The sequence below is a fragment of the Metarhizium brunneum genome, chromosome 6 (assembly GCF_013426205.1).
Source record: "Metarhizium brunneum chromosome 6, complete sequence".
Taxonomy (NCBI): Eukaryota; Fungi; Ascomycota; class Sordariomycetes; order Hypocreales; family Clavicipitaceae; genus Metarhizium; species Metarhizium brunneum.
The window spans coordinates 772,556-786,479 of record NC_089427.1 but is presented as its reverse complement, the minus strand read 5'-3'; the positions used below and the strand labels follow the sequence as shown (position 1 = coordinate 786,479).

Here is a 13,924-nt window from a genome sequence, read left to right as displayed (position 1 = left end):
TACCGCGCGGATACAATGCACAGTTCAACTTGACCATATCTCATAGCTCCGTAAGACCCGTACGCACTGTGTCGATACTATGCAATAGTACAAAAGAAAGAAGAGTAACGTGGCAGCCATGATAACCCAACCAACAGTGTCTACATACGTACTCGACGCTCATCCTCATACATGTCCTTTTCCCTGCTAATCCTGGTTGAAAACAAGAGAAGAAAGAAAAAAACTCCCAAACATCCAACTAACCAGCTCTGTTAAAACCTCCATCAACAAACACACAAAGGGGTATCTTTCCATGGTTGGATTACTAGTCATCCATGGGTTTGTCCTCTAGTGTTACTCCCCTCGAGGGTGTGCTCTCTTGGGGAGGGGTCCCCGGCACTCTCTTCCCGCCAATAAACTTGGTTCCGGCGCGGCTACCGCTATCACGCTTGTCGCTGCCATCGCTGTCGGTACTTTTACCCTGAGGCGATCCATTTACTCCATCAGAAGGTGGTCCGCCGTCGAGCGCAGGCACATCCAAAGAGGATCTCTTTAACCGGCCTTCAATGCCGCCCAAACTGACACGATTCCGGTCCGTTGTTGGGCTGGTCTGGATGGGGAACCGAGTGTCCGGTCCTCCACTGCTCCTATCGCGCCGGTGGCCACGGGGGCCTGGTGCTGGACTGGTTGCTCGACTTCGCGAGGCGGTCGCCTTTTCTACCAAAGCACGATTGCGTTCCTCCATGAGAGCTTTTCTATTACTCTCATCAGTGCTTACAGCCCGAGGTCGACTGCTTCCCACAGATGCGGAATGACTCAATGTGGACATGCGTTTAAGTTCACTGAAAATTGGGTCTTTGTGCGCAAATAAATCCCGTACCAGTCGAGATGCATGCTTCTCTTCAAGCGTAAGCGAGGTTTCGGTTCGTGGTCTGAGAATGGAAGAGGCTAACGACGCAGCCAACGACGCAACGTATTCTTCATCCGCAGATGTCAGGTCGATCAAGCGAGTAAAATGATTCATGCAGGCGTCGAGAGTCGCGATGTTGGTCAGGCGCAGCTGTGACAATGTCTGCTGGAGAACGGCAACGCGGGATGCTTCCGAACCGTCTGCCGTGGGCGTTGTATAAATCGTGCGGATGATTTCGTAGACGTGGGCGCTAACTAGTGAATCTGAAATCGCAATGTTAGCGGTCACGAAGAAGAAAGAGCGGGGGAGGCAAGGTCTCTTAGGAGGTGAGATTTTGCAGAAAAGGCTTACCAGGGAGTTCCAATAGATACAGTTTCAGGAGTCCTGCTACAGTAGGGACATCGAACTCATCAAAAACGTCTGACGAGATGGTCTTGCCATTATTGACCTTGGCCCGAAGTTTATGGATTTGTGCGAGAGGGACATCAACTAGCCAAACTCCTCGGCGAGCCTCATCCCCTTCCAGGTCTGGGTAATGATGATCCAGATAGGTCAAAATCGTTGTCACAATGACGGGCACGCGCTTCTTGTCAGCTCTTGCACGAGCCTCGAGGTCAACACCGAATGTCTGCTCGTCAACCCTGTTATAGTAATTCTCATACACCACGACTCTCGGGGCAAAGCTTCCCGTGCGATAATTCTCCAACAAATAACGTAGATCACCGGCGGGCTGCACAGTCTCCTGGAATAAGACCATTTTGTCCACGGTCGACTGTAAGCTAGGAATGACATTACCAATGCTCCCGGAGAAATCGAGGATGACTGTCTTGATAGCCTTGAGTCGGTCGAGCTCACATCGTTCGAGGAACTTCAGATGGAGGAAAATGGCTTCCTCGAGCCCACAGCGCAATTCGTCAAGCTTGCGAACACCAGCTTTATACTTGTCATCGGCTTCTCGAGCCTCGCGCTGCAGACGCATGGAGGGTGTCTCATTTGGATCCCTAGTCCCGAGTACATTCCAATTGGCCAGATACTCACTGACTGTTCCAACAACAGGCGAGTCTGACCCTCCATCGGATCCCGTGGCGGGGAGTGAAAAGGTTCTATTCAACTTTTTCTCGGGCAGTCCGGCGCACTTGAATGCCTTTGGTCGCCATTGGTAGAACATTTTGGAGCTGTTGGCAAATGTGCTGCCAACATTACCGATAAGGCGCAAGAAGCCGTTTGTAACGAGATCCTGGCCAATTCGCTCGGCGTAGCTCACACTCGAAATGCCCATGCTGCGTTGGAGATACTCGACAATGTCAGAACCGGCTGATGTATTCAAGTATGTGCCAAGAATGGGAACCTTGGTCTCGCCCATCTTGATGGTGGAAAGCATATTTGAGAGGATCTTTTTCAGCTGCTCGGGTTGATAGACATCGTCACCGATTTCGTACAATTCGTCATCATCGGGATCCTCCTCTTCTTTGAGAGGCTGGACTTTAATCTCGGGAATGTTTGGTTGGTTCGACTTCGGGCTGGTTTCTGGGTCTTGAAATCCAAGCTTGTTCTCCTCCTCTAGATCCTCGACCAAACGGCACTTATTGAAGTAATTTGATCGCAACTTGCGAACTGCATCGGATTGGCGGTCATGCGCCTTAACATGGCTCTGTAGTTCGTCTTGCGAATCCTGTACACGGGCTTCGTGGGCATCACACCAGCGGGAGAATGGATTTATAACCAAGTCTCGGATATTTTGAGCGATTCGTTGATGACTCCGTGCGGCGTCTTGCATCTCTGCTCGCATTCCATCATAAGCCTATATAGTAAAAGCCTGCTGTAAGTAGCTGGTCGGAACGTTGATGTGGGTTGGGTTACCTAGGCAGTAAATGCAAGACAATATCGAGAAAGAAGGGAAAAAACTAACCTTTCGTACAGTAGCACCGTCATCTCTTGAGAAACCGCCGTTGACCCTGTCTGCAGATGGCGTGATATCCGAGAGACGCTGACCGTAAGTCTCTTCGGCTTCGGCGCGCAAACGGGCTATTGTGAGGACCTGGCGATTCTCCATTACACCTTGCTGGAGCTTGCCAAACAGGACGCCGAGTCCTATGGTTTACGCGTTAGATCATTGGGCAATGCAGGTCGCAATGAGACTTCTGACCCCTTGGCATTTATTTAGGATCCTTCTCAACGTACCTGCGGCATAGTCGCTCGACCAGAACGAGTCTGCAAAGCCCGGCATTTTTCTCGTACTCAGCTGGGCCAGACACACAACGGAATACCAGGCGCGAACTATTCAAGAAAAGCCACCAGGGGGCGAAATAGTGTAAGGCAATGGCCAACTCTGCCTGTTCGATCGAACGTCAATGGTATGAAGAGGATGCTCTGCTCAGATCAAGATACCGGCGAGTTCTGGGCTAGCAAGGTAACCGGGTTCGAAACGTTGACGTCGTCGGCTAGTCGAACTCTGGGCAAGCTGGCGGTGGTAGGGCGGCGTCAAGATCGGACGGTAATGAAACAAGTTCTAATGAAGAAGGGCGACTTTGAAGATAAGGAATGGGGTTTAAAATGGGTTTAAGCACGCATACAGCAGTCCAACCGGCGCAAGTTAAGGACAGAGGTTACAAAGAGCGTCTGCAGAATGTGGATAGGAGTGAAGAGTGCACGGCGGACGGAGTTGGAGATTGCAGATGGAGATGATGAATAGAGCTAGAGAAGGCTGGAGCCCACACGGCAGCACTGGACCCGAGTGTGAATGGCCAGCTAGGACATCGGGAGCTGCTCAGCTGCGGCTAGCTTTGTCGTTGGACCCCAGACCCGTCGCTGGCCACTAGGCACAGTTGAGAAAAGACCAGACCAGCAGGGGATTGCCTCAGGGGCTGGTCATTGTTCACGGCCAGTTGGCGAGGGCCCACACCTGCAAGTGTGCCATCAATTCAATGTTGTTAACCTCTGGTCCAAAAATGTTGCGTGTGCGCGACCTACTGAGCTGAGCAGAGCCTCCACAGACTGGCATGTGGATGCACGTGTGGTTCCCACGTTGATGAATGTGGCTGGCGCCGGTGTTCAGTAGCAACAAAATGCCAGGCGCACTCTGCAATACGGACCGTACGTACGGAGTATTCTCTCAAGTTGGGCCCCGAGGTGACCGTTGACCGGCCGATGGTGGCTGATAGCCAGGGGTCTTCGGATGAACCAGGCGACATTAATGGAACTGGCGGTGACTTTGGCGCCCACTGTTGAAGTGCCGACAGGGCCAGGTACGGACATCAAGTACGGAGTACCTAGGTACAACCTAAATAACTTGCCCCAGCTCCCCAATGTTGGTACTTAAGGTGAACAAGCAGGCGGCAGTGGGCAGATTCAACGGTCGGGGTCCTTGGCATGGGCTATGAGTCCGTGACCACACACCGAAATGCAGTGCGAGATGTTCACAACCTCCAGATGTCAATCACAAGACCGGGCGGGCGAATTGATTGGCAATTGCCTCGTTTTTGGGCATCTTCGCGGGTAGGGCGCGAACGGCCCGAGTAACACGGACACGGACCACGGACCCAACGAGGTGACAAAAGAAAACGACGGCCTGACGCTCTTGAACAATCAATGCTGCATCATCATCACCAGGTTCTGGACGGGCCAACTGGTGCATCCAAGGACCCAAGTACCTAGGCGCTCTGTAACCGAGCACTCGAGACAATCCGTGTGACGTCCCTCAACCAGCCCTGACGTCTCGTTTCTCTGTGCTCCCTAGACATGTGCCCACAAGACACAAAACGGGAGCCTTGGCCTACAAAGGTACAGGGTGGTTTGAGGTCACTGGTTGAAAAAGGAGCTTGAGCACCCAGCCGTGCAAGGAGAATTTAGCCGGTCTAAGCCTGCTGCTGCTCTTTTCGTGTGACGTAAGAGACGCCGCGCATTGGCATTCACCGTGATAGCTGGCGGGTGTGCGATGGCAACTATTAACGTTATGTAGACAAGCTGACCAAATAGCCGTATAGTAATAGACGCTGCCCGTTTTCATCGTTCTCTCTCCGCCTGGCGCTGGAACATACAGAGCAATTGTGTTTTCCTGGAACATTCGAGCACGTGAAGATTCGGATCAAGCCCTTCAACCGAGTCCTCTAGCTCTGACAAAGCATGCCCGCTCCAAATGTCCTTGACGCTAATCGGCATCGACGATCATTCAGCACATGGCGGCTCAACTTTCACTCGGCTATTCTCAAATAACAAAACCACCAGTCGTCTTTTCTTTCTTTGCCTTCCTTGCGGTTAAGGATACTCCGCGCATGCCCACTATGTATTGTACCTGCCCGTGAAGGAGTAACTCATGTTGTTTTCTACGATGCATCGACGGAGCAGTGTCGCACCCACGATCATTTCCCACAGCTCTGCTTACAGCATCTGCTCGCACCCTCGCAACGTCAAGGACAGCATCTCTCGAGCTGACCAAGGAGTGAAACTCTGTTGTTATAGCCAATTTTAAGCCCGGCTTCATCTTGTGCGTAGATACTGGTCAGGGGAATGGCCTGCCTGAGAATGATGCTGCCAACGCAACTTTGGATCGAGGTGTCGAACATATCATGGAAATCGGCAATTGCATTGGCTGTGACCACATTGATAATTGGAACCGACTTTGGTAGCACCGACTCTACGTCCAAGGCATTTGAAGACATAGCAAAGTATCCCGGCGTGAGTGCTGCCTTATTGAGGGACAGCATCAGTTACCGTGATGCCGCCTAAATTGTTGGTCACAGCGTGCCTGGCGTGTGGCAAGAAGTCGATGCCGTATCTGCGTGCATGAAGGTAGAAAACGCGCCCATGGTGGAAGATGACCCTGACCAGCCTGCTATCGATTTACACAGGTAGAAAATCGTTTATTCTTTGTACATAACGAGGGGTCTGTGTACTTTTTGAAATCAGACCTCGATGCCGTCTTTTTCGCTCACTTAATCATACAAATTATTATATAAACACTTCTGTGCAACAGATCATGGCTTTCATGGATGTGGACCCTGATTTCAGTCTTAACTTTCCTCCAGAAAGTGCTTGCTGCGTAGGGATTTTCTTGTTGATTTGATGCCGCATGCAGGTGTGGCGTCCGCCTTGTCATGAGCTCGCCTTGTATCTCAATAGTTGTAGATATTCGAGCCCTACATGTCCAAATGTAGTTGAGAAAGTCGGTTACGTGCTGCAGAGGACTTATGATCTGCGATCAACTCTATTGAGCTTGTTGGCCGTGGCCGTCTGCGTGCGTGTTCGCTGACCGCGCACCGGCAGGCCCATGGCATGCCGTCGACCGCGATATGACCCAATGTCTTTTAATCTTCTGATATTGTCTTGTACTATCCGCCTTGCGTCGGTTTCAATCGTCATTTGTGATAATTCGGCTGTCAGGGACGTAACTGTTCGGGGGGTAAGGGATCCGACTTTTGCGAGCTTGTGGATCGAGTATTTGGCCATGATGCGGGAGGATGTCGTTGATCCTAGAGCATAGAATGATTCGAGAGCTTTCTGTAGCAGCAATTCCGTACATTGTCAGCGCTCTTGTCCTCCTTTCAAGCAGCGCATAAATGGCGCCTGCTTTGGTATTCTTACCTTGACGAGCTTTCCATCATTGAAATTGACGCCGAGTATGAACACCTAAGTGAAAGGTGAGAATTGTCAACGCTGGATATTATTGTAATTTGAGAATTGGGAGTTTATAATACCATTTTGACAGTTGCTGAGCAGGATTGACGGCAGAGATGCGAAGCCAAGGCGTTGTCCTGATGACCAACGACTATCCTGAGTAGGTCGGGACATAAAAACGAAGCTGGTGTGAAGTTCCGGAGAAGGTGCGGTTAAACCTGCATCCAGGGTGGCCCTCCCCCGTTTCGATGCTAGGCGACGGTCAGACACTGTCGTGCTTACTTAAGTACTTGTAAGCTGAAACTCAACGAAGCCCCAGAGCTTCAATGATGCTGGTCTACTGACACTGAAAGTCATGGACATTGCTAAATGAGCAGTGTTATCACTTGATTCAATTGACCTTAAATACTAATTGTATAGTAATGGAAGGTGCCCATCTAAATACCTAGAGACTTTGGCTTGAGGGCTCAAAGTAACCTTGGGCGGAGCGAGATGTACAGGCGTGTTGCATCTGGTTTGCCACGAAATTTCCGAGTCAAGATTAACACCGAGTGTATATAACCTAATTGAGAGGGGACGAATATGTCGCAACGACTTGACTAGTTAGAATGTTGCCTTGCCGACCCCAGCAGCGTTCAGCAGATCGAATTGACGTCAACTGGTCGGTCCTACTGTAAGCCTCCAGCGTAGTGCTGCCAAAGGTTAACTGGTAGGTTCAAAAAAGCCGGCACTTTTAGCAGCACTTGGGGAAGCTAAAATTTACTATAGTAAAGAGTAAATAATAATAATACATATTTACTGCGTGCTGTTAGCAACTATATTTACTATTAATTTTTTAATATAAAGCGCTATAAATTGAGAATACTGCTATTTGTTGCCTTGTAGTGGATTTTGCGATTCTTGTAGAGTCTGGTCTGATCGTGTTTGGCGGGGGATTCTCCGGAGCTTCGCTGATGTGCGACCGTAGAAGTAACCACGTATGTACTCCGTGCCAGACCGTGCAACGCCACCTGCTGTTTTCGCTAACGCAACTCGGACTTGAGACCTGAACCGTAGTCGCAGTGCTGTGGGCCTCCTATGCATGGACCTCCCCACGCTGCTTCGGCGGGGGATCTTGAAACGCACTCGTCAAGCTTAGAGCTTAGGTGTCCCTCAGTCCAGCCTTCCAGCCTTCCTCTCCCTCATCATCCTTTCCTCTACATCCCACGGCAAGACATATAAGTAGGTACCCAACCACTACGCAGTATACGCTGATATTTGAATTGTTCAACAGCATACTGAGAGATACACCCGCATCTTTTTTGCCTCACCTGTCTTTTCTCCCTTCGACTGCAGAGGTTGGCTTTTTACACACAATATGTTTAACCTGAGGCGTCTCGTCTCCTTTGCCCTCCTCATTGGAGTCGGCCTGGTCTTTTTCTCCCAGACCGCCGAGGCGGCAAAAGGCCCCAAGATCACCCACAAGGTCTACTTCGATATTGAGCATGGTGGCGAGCCATTGGGTCGTATTGTCATGGGATTGTACGGAAAGACTGTCCCTAAGACGGCTGAGAACTTCCGTGCCTTGGCTACTGGGGAAAAGGGATTTGGCTACCAGGATTCTACGTTCCACCGTGTTATCAAGCAGTTCATGATCCAGGGTGGTGACTTTACCAAGGGTGACGGCACTGGTGGCAAGTCTAGTGAGTATTCTCGGCCATTACAAATCCGATACAGCTCCATGACTTGATCAATTGACTAACTCGCAACTCCCTCGCAGTCTATGGCGCAAAGTTCAAGGACGAGAACTTCAAGCTCAAGCATACCAAGGAGGGTCTCCTCTCCATGGCTAACGCTGGCCCCGACACCAACGGCTCTCAATTCTTCATCACCACCGTCGTCACCTCGTAAGCAGGCATTTCTGATATTCGCCATTCATTGGCAGGACGAACAAAGAACTAATCAATTCCATAGTTGGCTCGATGGCCGACACGTCGTTTTCGGCGAGGTGCTTGAGGGCTACGATATCGTCAAGAAGATTGAGAATGCCGCGACCGAGGCAGGCGACAAGCCGGTTAAGACTGTAAAGATCGCCAAGAGCGGCGAGATTGAGGTCCCGTCTGAAGGTATTCACGTTGACCTCTAAGATCCTTCGTATCGAAGCTTCACAAAACCAAACTATCCTCAATTCGCCCGTAGCCGGTGCTGATATGTGCGGAAATAATCAGGCCTCCACGGCTCGGCTGGCTGGGCCGACGGCGTAGCGCCCGTCGAAAACGAAGGTATCGTGGGAGACAGCCCCTCTGAAGGATGGTCACTCTTGCAGAAGGTGGGATTGTTTGGGTTTGTGGTGGTTGCTGCAGTGTTCTACATCCGCCTTCGTAAATCTTCCAACGGAGGTTACACGGAAAAGCTGACTGCTTAATATATTCAAGCTTTCCCGTCTCGTCGTCTCGTGAACTGGGTAGCATGTAGAACATGTAGTAATGCGAGGATTCTCAAATTGGCTTACGGACCAACTGTCATTAATTTCTTAACATGAGCCAAACATATGGTGGATTAAAGAACCGAAATCCGATTGAGCTACAATTAGTTGTTGAAGCAGAGCATACTGGAAAGATGTCCAATGTGTGATAAATTATGTCACGTATCAAGCGCACACCACCAACCCCCCCCAATCCCTGTCACGTGGGGCCACTTTTACAGCAGCAGCCGAATCTGCAATTGCTAGAAAAAAAAAGTTGTAAGTTCATCTTGAGGCACGACGTTGACACGCACCCTTTCTGAAGATTTTGAATACCGGAAAACGGATACGTTGGAAACAAAAACGAACGCCGTCAGTCACCCATTTACACGGGACTTGAAAATGAAAGTCCTCAGCCTCAACTTCCTGACATGCGCCGCCAAGGCATGCAAAAGCTCCTCCGACTCATATCCTCTGCACCCCAAGGACGCTGAACTCGTTCAGGATGAAATCGAACTCAACCCCGATATGATTATCAATGTGCTGCCCAGACTCGACTGGGCCGCATTGCGAACTACGTCATCAGAAGTACGTTGCCCTTTCTTTTTTAGACAGCTGCTGTGGGGTATTTTCGTCTCGGCTGGCCGTCGTGAGACTTGGGTTGTGAGTGGTGGATGGGGGGTGAGTTTTATTGACTGAAGTGACAGCTTGGCTTCCCTGCCCTTCCCGAACAGCCTCCCACCGCGGAGGAGCTACAGGCTGATGAGAAGACGTTGAAAGATTTGCACCACTTGCTGCTGGAGACGCAAATGTCAGAGGGGAAGTTGGTGTGCGCTAATTGTGGACACGAGTACGCCGTGAAGGAGGGCATTGCCAACTTTTTGCTGCCAAGTCATATGGTTTAGATGCGAGACTGGAAGCAGACTAGAGGTAGGAAGGTTGGGGTTGACGGTATAGGGTGGAATCAGGGGCTGTTCAAAGAGAATTATTGGGACGGCGCAGGGGGAGTTTTACACACGTCTGTTCGCGGAATTGCTTGGGTGAATGAAATATTTTTTGCCGCAACAGGAAAAGCAATTTCTGGGCTCTTTAACCATACAATGTATAAACTAAACTCTACTCGAGTGACATCCTGCAGCGTTTAACAACGGCAAGATTTCACGCCACAAGCCGGTAGCATTCCTCAGTAAAACAGCCTTTAAACTCCGTATTTGATATGTATATGCTACAGAACAACTCGGTTCAACAACGTACAAAACATGATGGCACCGCCTCGACACATTACTGCTGCTTCTTCTGAGCTGCGGGACCCATCTCCTTGTCGAAAGCACCATACGAGACCTCGAGACTGGCAAGACCTCTGATACCAGCTCCGAGAATGGAAAGAAGAACAATGGCGACAACAAGGCCCATGAAGATGCCTAGCGTCATTAGTCAGGAGAGCTTTATCGTACACGAGTAGCAGCAATGGCTTACCAGGAGTGAAAAACTGATACTTCTCAAACAGGGGCAACTTGTTGAATTCTGTTTCGTTGTTTTGCTGGGGCAGGGGAGCGCTACCCGCGTCTCGCTTCATACCCATATGCACTGGCTCGATGAAATCCGACTCGTACAGCGGTTCCCGGGGGGTCGCGTAGAGCAGGACGGTGTAGCTGTCAGCGGCTGTGACTGCTTCCAGCTCAGCAGTAAGGGATACATCTGCAACTCCATCAGTGAGAATCCACATGTGTGTGGCCTCGTCTTCCTTGAGAACCGACGTACCATTGCTGACGAGATCCTGAGTCCTGGCAGCTGGTGATAGCGAGCCCAGCTGAACTGACTTCACATGGGCAGTCTTTCCCTTCTTCCTGCATGCTAACTTGATGTACTCATCAAATTTGGCTTCTGTAACGTCTCCGATAACCTCGGCCACGGTATACTTTCCCTTGACCCGAGAAGCTTCGACAGTCTTGCAGACATGGGGCATCAAGCAATCGTTCTGGGTAAGATCCGCAGCATTGATACCGGGTTGAGTCACGATCAGGTATCGGTCGGTAAGACATTCATCGAGTACATTTTTGGTGAATTTTATTACTTCGGAACTCGTCTGAATCTGTTTGGTGTTGGGTGGTTGCGAAATCCTAATAGAATTGTCAGTCAAGCCGTCGTCAGCTGAAGGATGATGCGCGCGCAGGCTCACTTTGAACTCGAAAACAGCACCCATGGTGAAGAATCTAAGAAAGCAAACGCTGCTCCCGGTAACACTAAGGCACTGGCGAGAATCTGGAAACGCATGGTGACTATAGCGATGCGCGACTGGGCCCTTGTCGTATCGTCAATGAGCTGTGTCAAGCTGCTTCGTTACTATGACGGACACGCAGCCGCCTGCCCTGCGACCGTGATGGTACTGGAAATCCAGTGCATTACGTAAGGTCATTGGGGTCAACTGGTAACATGGAAGGGCCGGTCTCCAGAACCTTTTGTTAAGTACAAGGGTCACAGTGGGCTGCTAGTGGACCCTGTTTGCTATGGGAGCGTCGAGGTGCTACTTGATGTAAAAAAAAAAATTACTTGACCATATGCAACAATCCGACATTCTTTGTATCATATTAGCAACACAGCTGCTTTATTCCGGATTGGAAGATTTCCAATTGCCAAAATGTTCGCCAGACCGAGACCGAAAAAGAGCATTCTTCCACCCCCAAGCAAGAAACGGAAAACTACGTCGACTATTGAAGAGATCTCGTTCGACGACGACGCCCGCACAGAATATCTTACGGGTTTTCACAAGCGCAAGCAGCACAGAATAAAGCATGCGCAAGAAGAGGCTGCCAAGAGGGCTCGCCAGGAAAAATTGGAAACGCGGAAACAGGTGCGCAGTTGCTGACGAGCCTCGATGGGCAGTGCATTGTCTTTGCGAAGGCACTAATCCAGTTGCTTCCATAGATACGAGAAGACAGACGGCGAGAAGTTGCTGAACATGTCGAGGCTGTGAACAGAATACTTCGTGAGTCTGGGGCTGTATCTTCGCAGATCGATGAGGGAGAAGAATCTGGGGAGGATGTGGACGAATGGGATGGTTTCCCGGACAAGCCAGACTTGGACCTTATCGATCACGAGGAAGAATACATTGATGAGGACAGGTATACTACTGTCAAGGTTGAATCAGTTTCGGTCTCACGAGATGGATTAAGCAGACCAGATGAAATCGATGATGAGGCTGAGGAAGAAGCACGCCGAAAACGGGAGGAAGCAGAAAAGAAAGAAGCCGAGGCCAAGGATAAGAAGAAACCATCATGGCAGAAGAAGAAGAAGAAGAAGTTCCGGTACGAATCAAAGATCGAACGACAGCTGACAGATAGAAAGCAAAAAGCAAAAAGCAAGTCACGGAGAGAGTAGAAGAAACCAGAGCAGCAAAACGGGCACTGTGAAGCAGATGAAGGAAGCTATTTAAATATTATGGGAGAATAGATACCCCATGGATTGAGGCAGCTCCAATTACTAGAAGAGATGGTATATACTGCTGCTAGGTGATTCGCTTTTCTCGCAACAAAAGAAAATACTCGCGTCAAAAATAATCACATCGATAACCTCTGGGGCCTTGCTTCGCCTAGGTCGTCCTGGCTAAACTCGGAACAACCACGTTGCAGTAAATGGGTGGTTGATTTCTCTACAAACTTGTAAAGTTAGATGTTGCCAATCTCGTTTTGAAGCTCCTCCAATTCCTTCTGCAGGGTCGAGTGCTTCTTCGCCATCTCCTCGTACTTCTGCTCCCATTGGTCTCGTTCTTGTTCGAGAGCCTGCACCTTGCGCTCGAAGTGTCCAGCCTTGACATCGGTCTGTCGAAGCCTAATATATTTGGATAATGGTTAGCATCAGACTTGGCTTTACTAAGAAGCGGCGAAGCATCTCAGCCGCCGGGAAAGCGGAAAAGGAGGCAAGGGTCGAGATATGTTCCATACTTCTCGTTCGCTTCCCGCAAAGTCTTGTCGGCATCTTCGGCTTCCTCCTCAAGCAGCTGGAGTCGTCGCTGCAGCGTCTCGTTCTGGGTGCCGTGTTGTTGGCCTTCATCAGCGGCTTTTTTGAAGTCCTTCGTGGCGGTTTCAAGCTTCTCCACCTCGCCCTCTAGCAAGTTGTTCTTGTGCTGTAGAGAGGTGATCTCCTGTTCCTTGGCCAAGTTCTCCTGCTCAAGAGCCTTGACTTTGGCCTGAAGTTCTTGCACCTTCGCGGCAGCCTCATCAGCCTCGAGGCGGAGGGAGTTCATTTTCTAGATTGTGACCATCATCAGTCACGATGCGTCGTTCGCCTTGTCGGACAACCAAGCCTTCTACCCCTCTACACAACACTGTGTTGAGTGGGGTACAAACAGAGAGGGACGCTGTCTGAACAGACAGGAAGAACAATATGAAAAGACGAACCTCCTTAATGCGATCCATTTTCGGGAAGTATTATGAAATCGAGCTCGGGTAGGTAGAATTTCAGTTGGAGATGAATACCGGTTTGTGGAGGATTGACGATGCAGCCAGGTTGGATGATTGGGTCAAGATCAAAGAAAAGGGATGAGCAAATGGGGTTCCAACTACGGAGTAAGGAGTCGCAAGAGCTGGCCGCATGCCCCTCCAACGATGCTTGTACCTCCCCTGTCGGCCGCTGTGGCTTGAGCAGTGAACGCGTCCAATGTCCAGTCAACGGTTCGGTCCAGTGGTACAACGTGCCACAGCCAGCGGCCCACACGCTCAAGTGTACAAATCGGACTGCCGAAGTATTACGTGACATCTGGAGTACGGTGCGCTAGCTGGCTTGGAATTTGGGTGCTGGCAACAGCCTGTTGTCCGGTCAACCATTATTTGCGACCAGGCTAATCAACAGGAGCTTGGATTCCCGGACGGGGCCCAAACAATTAAGATGATAGAACTACGAGATTGTCTAATCAGCCCCTATTGTTGATGGGATTGAATACGCATCATCGCGTCCTTGCCCGTAGTCTTTCACTCTTCATA

At 50.2% G+C, this 13,924-nt stretch overlaps 7 protein-coding genes across 7 annotated transcripts; 3 read left to right on the top strand and 4 right to left on the bottom strand.

Moving 5' to 3' along the window:
* Positions 1-304: 304 nt before the first annotated feature.
* On the bottom strand, positions 305-3,116 carry rga8 (Rho-GTPase-activating protein 8; the record flags this gene model as incomplete). The annotated part of the gene is made up of 4 exons (XM_014691262.1): positions 305-1,152; positions 1,241-2,690; positions 2,799-2,980; positions 3,071-3,116. The coding sequence occupies 4 exons, from the start codon at positions 3,114-3,116 to the stop codon at positions 305-307; spliced, it is 2,526 nt and encodes an 841-aa protein (XP_014546748.1).
* Positions 3,117-6,073: 2,957 nt separating this feature from the next.
* On the bottom strand, positions 6,074-6,585 carry SWS2 (37S ribosomal protein SWS2; the record flags this gene model as incomplete). The annotated part of the gene is made up of 3 exons (XM_066131501.1): positions 6,074-6,385; positions 6,470-6,514; positions 6,583-6,585. The coding sequence occupies 3 exons, from the start codon at positions 6,583-6,585 to the stop codon at positions 6,074-6,076; spliced, it is 360 nt and encodes a 119-aa protein (XP_065987782.1).
* A 1,274-nt stretch (positions 6,586-7,859) lies between these two features.
* Positions 7,860-8,906, top strand: cpr2 (Peptidyl-prolyl cis-trans isomerase B; the record flags this gene model as incomplete). The annotated part of the gene is made up of 4 exons (XM_014691263.1): positions 7,860-8,184; positions 8,262-8,388; positions 8,456-8,607; positions 8,710-8,906. 4 exons carry the CDS (start codon positions 7,860-7,862, stop codon positions 8,904-8,906), a joined length of 801 nt encoding a protein of 266 aa, XP_014546749.1.
* Positions 8,907-9,347: 441 nt separating this feature from the next.
* On the top strand, positions 9,348-9,850 carry rmt-1 (Multifunctional methyltransferase subunit trm112; the record flags this gene model as incomplete). Its single annotated transcript, XM_066131500.1, has 2 exons — positions 9,348-9,533; positions 9,653-9,850. The coding sequence occupies 2 exons, from the start codon at positions 9,348-9,350 to the stop codon at positions 9,848-9,850; spliced, it is 384 nt and encodes a 127-aa protein (XP_065987707.1).
* A 376-nt stretch (positions 9,851-10,226) lies between these two features.
* Positions 10,227-11,148, bottom strand: G6M90_00g095790 (uncharacterized protein; the record flags this gene model as incomplete). The annotated part of the gene is made up of 2 exons (XM_014691265.1): positions 10,227-10,366; positions 10,422-11,148. The coding sequence occupies 2 exons, from the start codon at positions 11,146-11,148 to the stop codon at positions 10,227-10,229; spliced, it is 867 nt and encodes a 288-aa protein (XP_014546751.1).
* A 435-nt stretch (positions 11,149-11,583) lies between these two features.
* G6M90_00g095780 (uncharacterized protein) lies at positions 11,584-12,323 on the top strand (the record flags this gene model as incomplete). Its single annotated transcript, XM_014691266.1, has 2 exons — positions 11,584-11,796; positions 11,871-12,323. The coding sequence occupies 2 exons, from the start codon at positions 11,584-11,586 to the stop codon at positions 12,321-12,323; spliced, it is 666 nt and encodes a 221-aa protein (XP_014546752.1).
* A 287-nt stretch (positions 12,324-12,610) lies between these two features.
* On the bottom strand, positions 12,611-13,188 carry TPM2 (Tropomyosin-2; the record flags this gene model as incomplete). Its single annotated transcript, XM_014691267.1, has 2 exons — positions 12,611-12,773; positions 12,887-13,188. The coding sequence occupies 2 exons, from the start codon at positions 13,186-13,188 to the stop codon at positions 12,611-12,613; spliced, it is 465 nt and encodes a 154-aa protein (XP_014546753.1).
* Between the last annotated feature and the right edge of the window lie 736 nt (positions 13,189-13,924).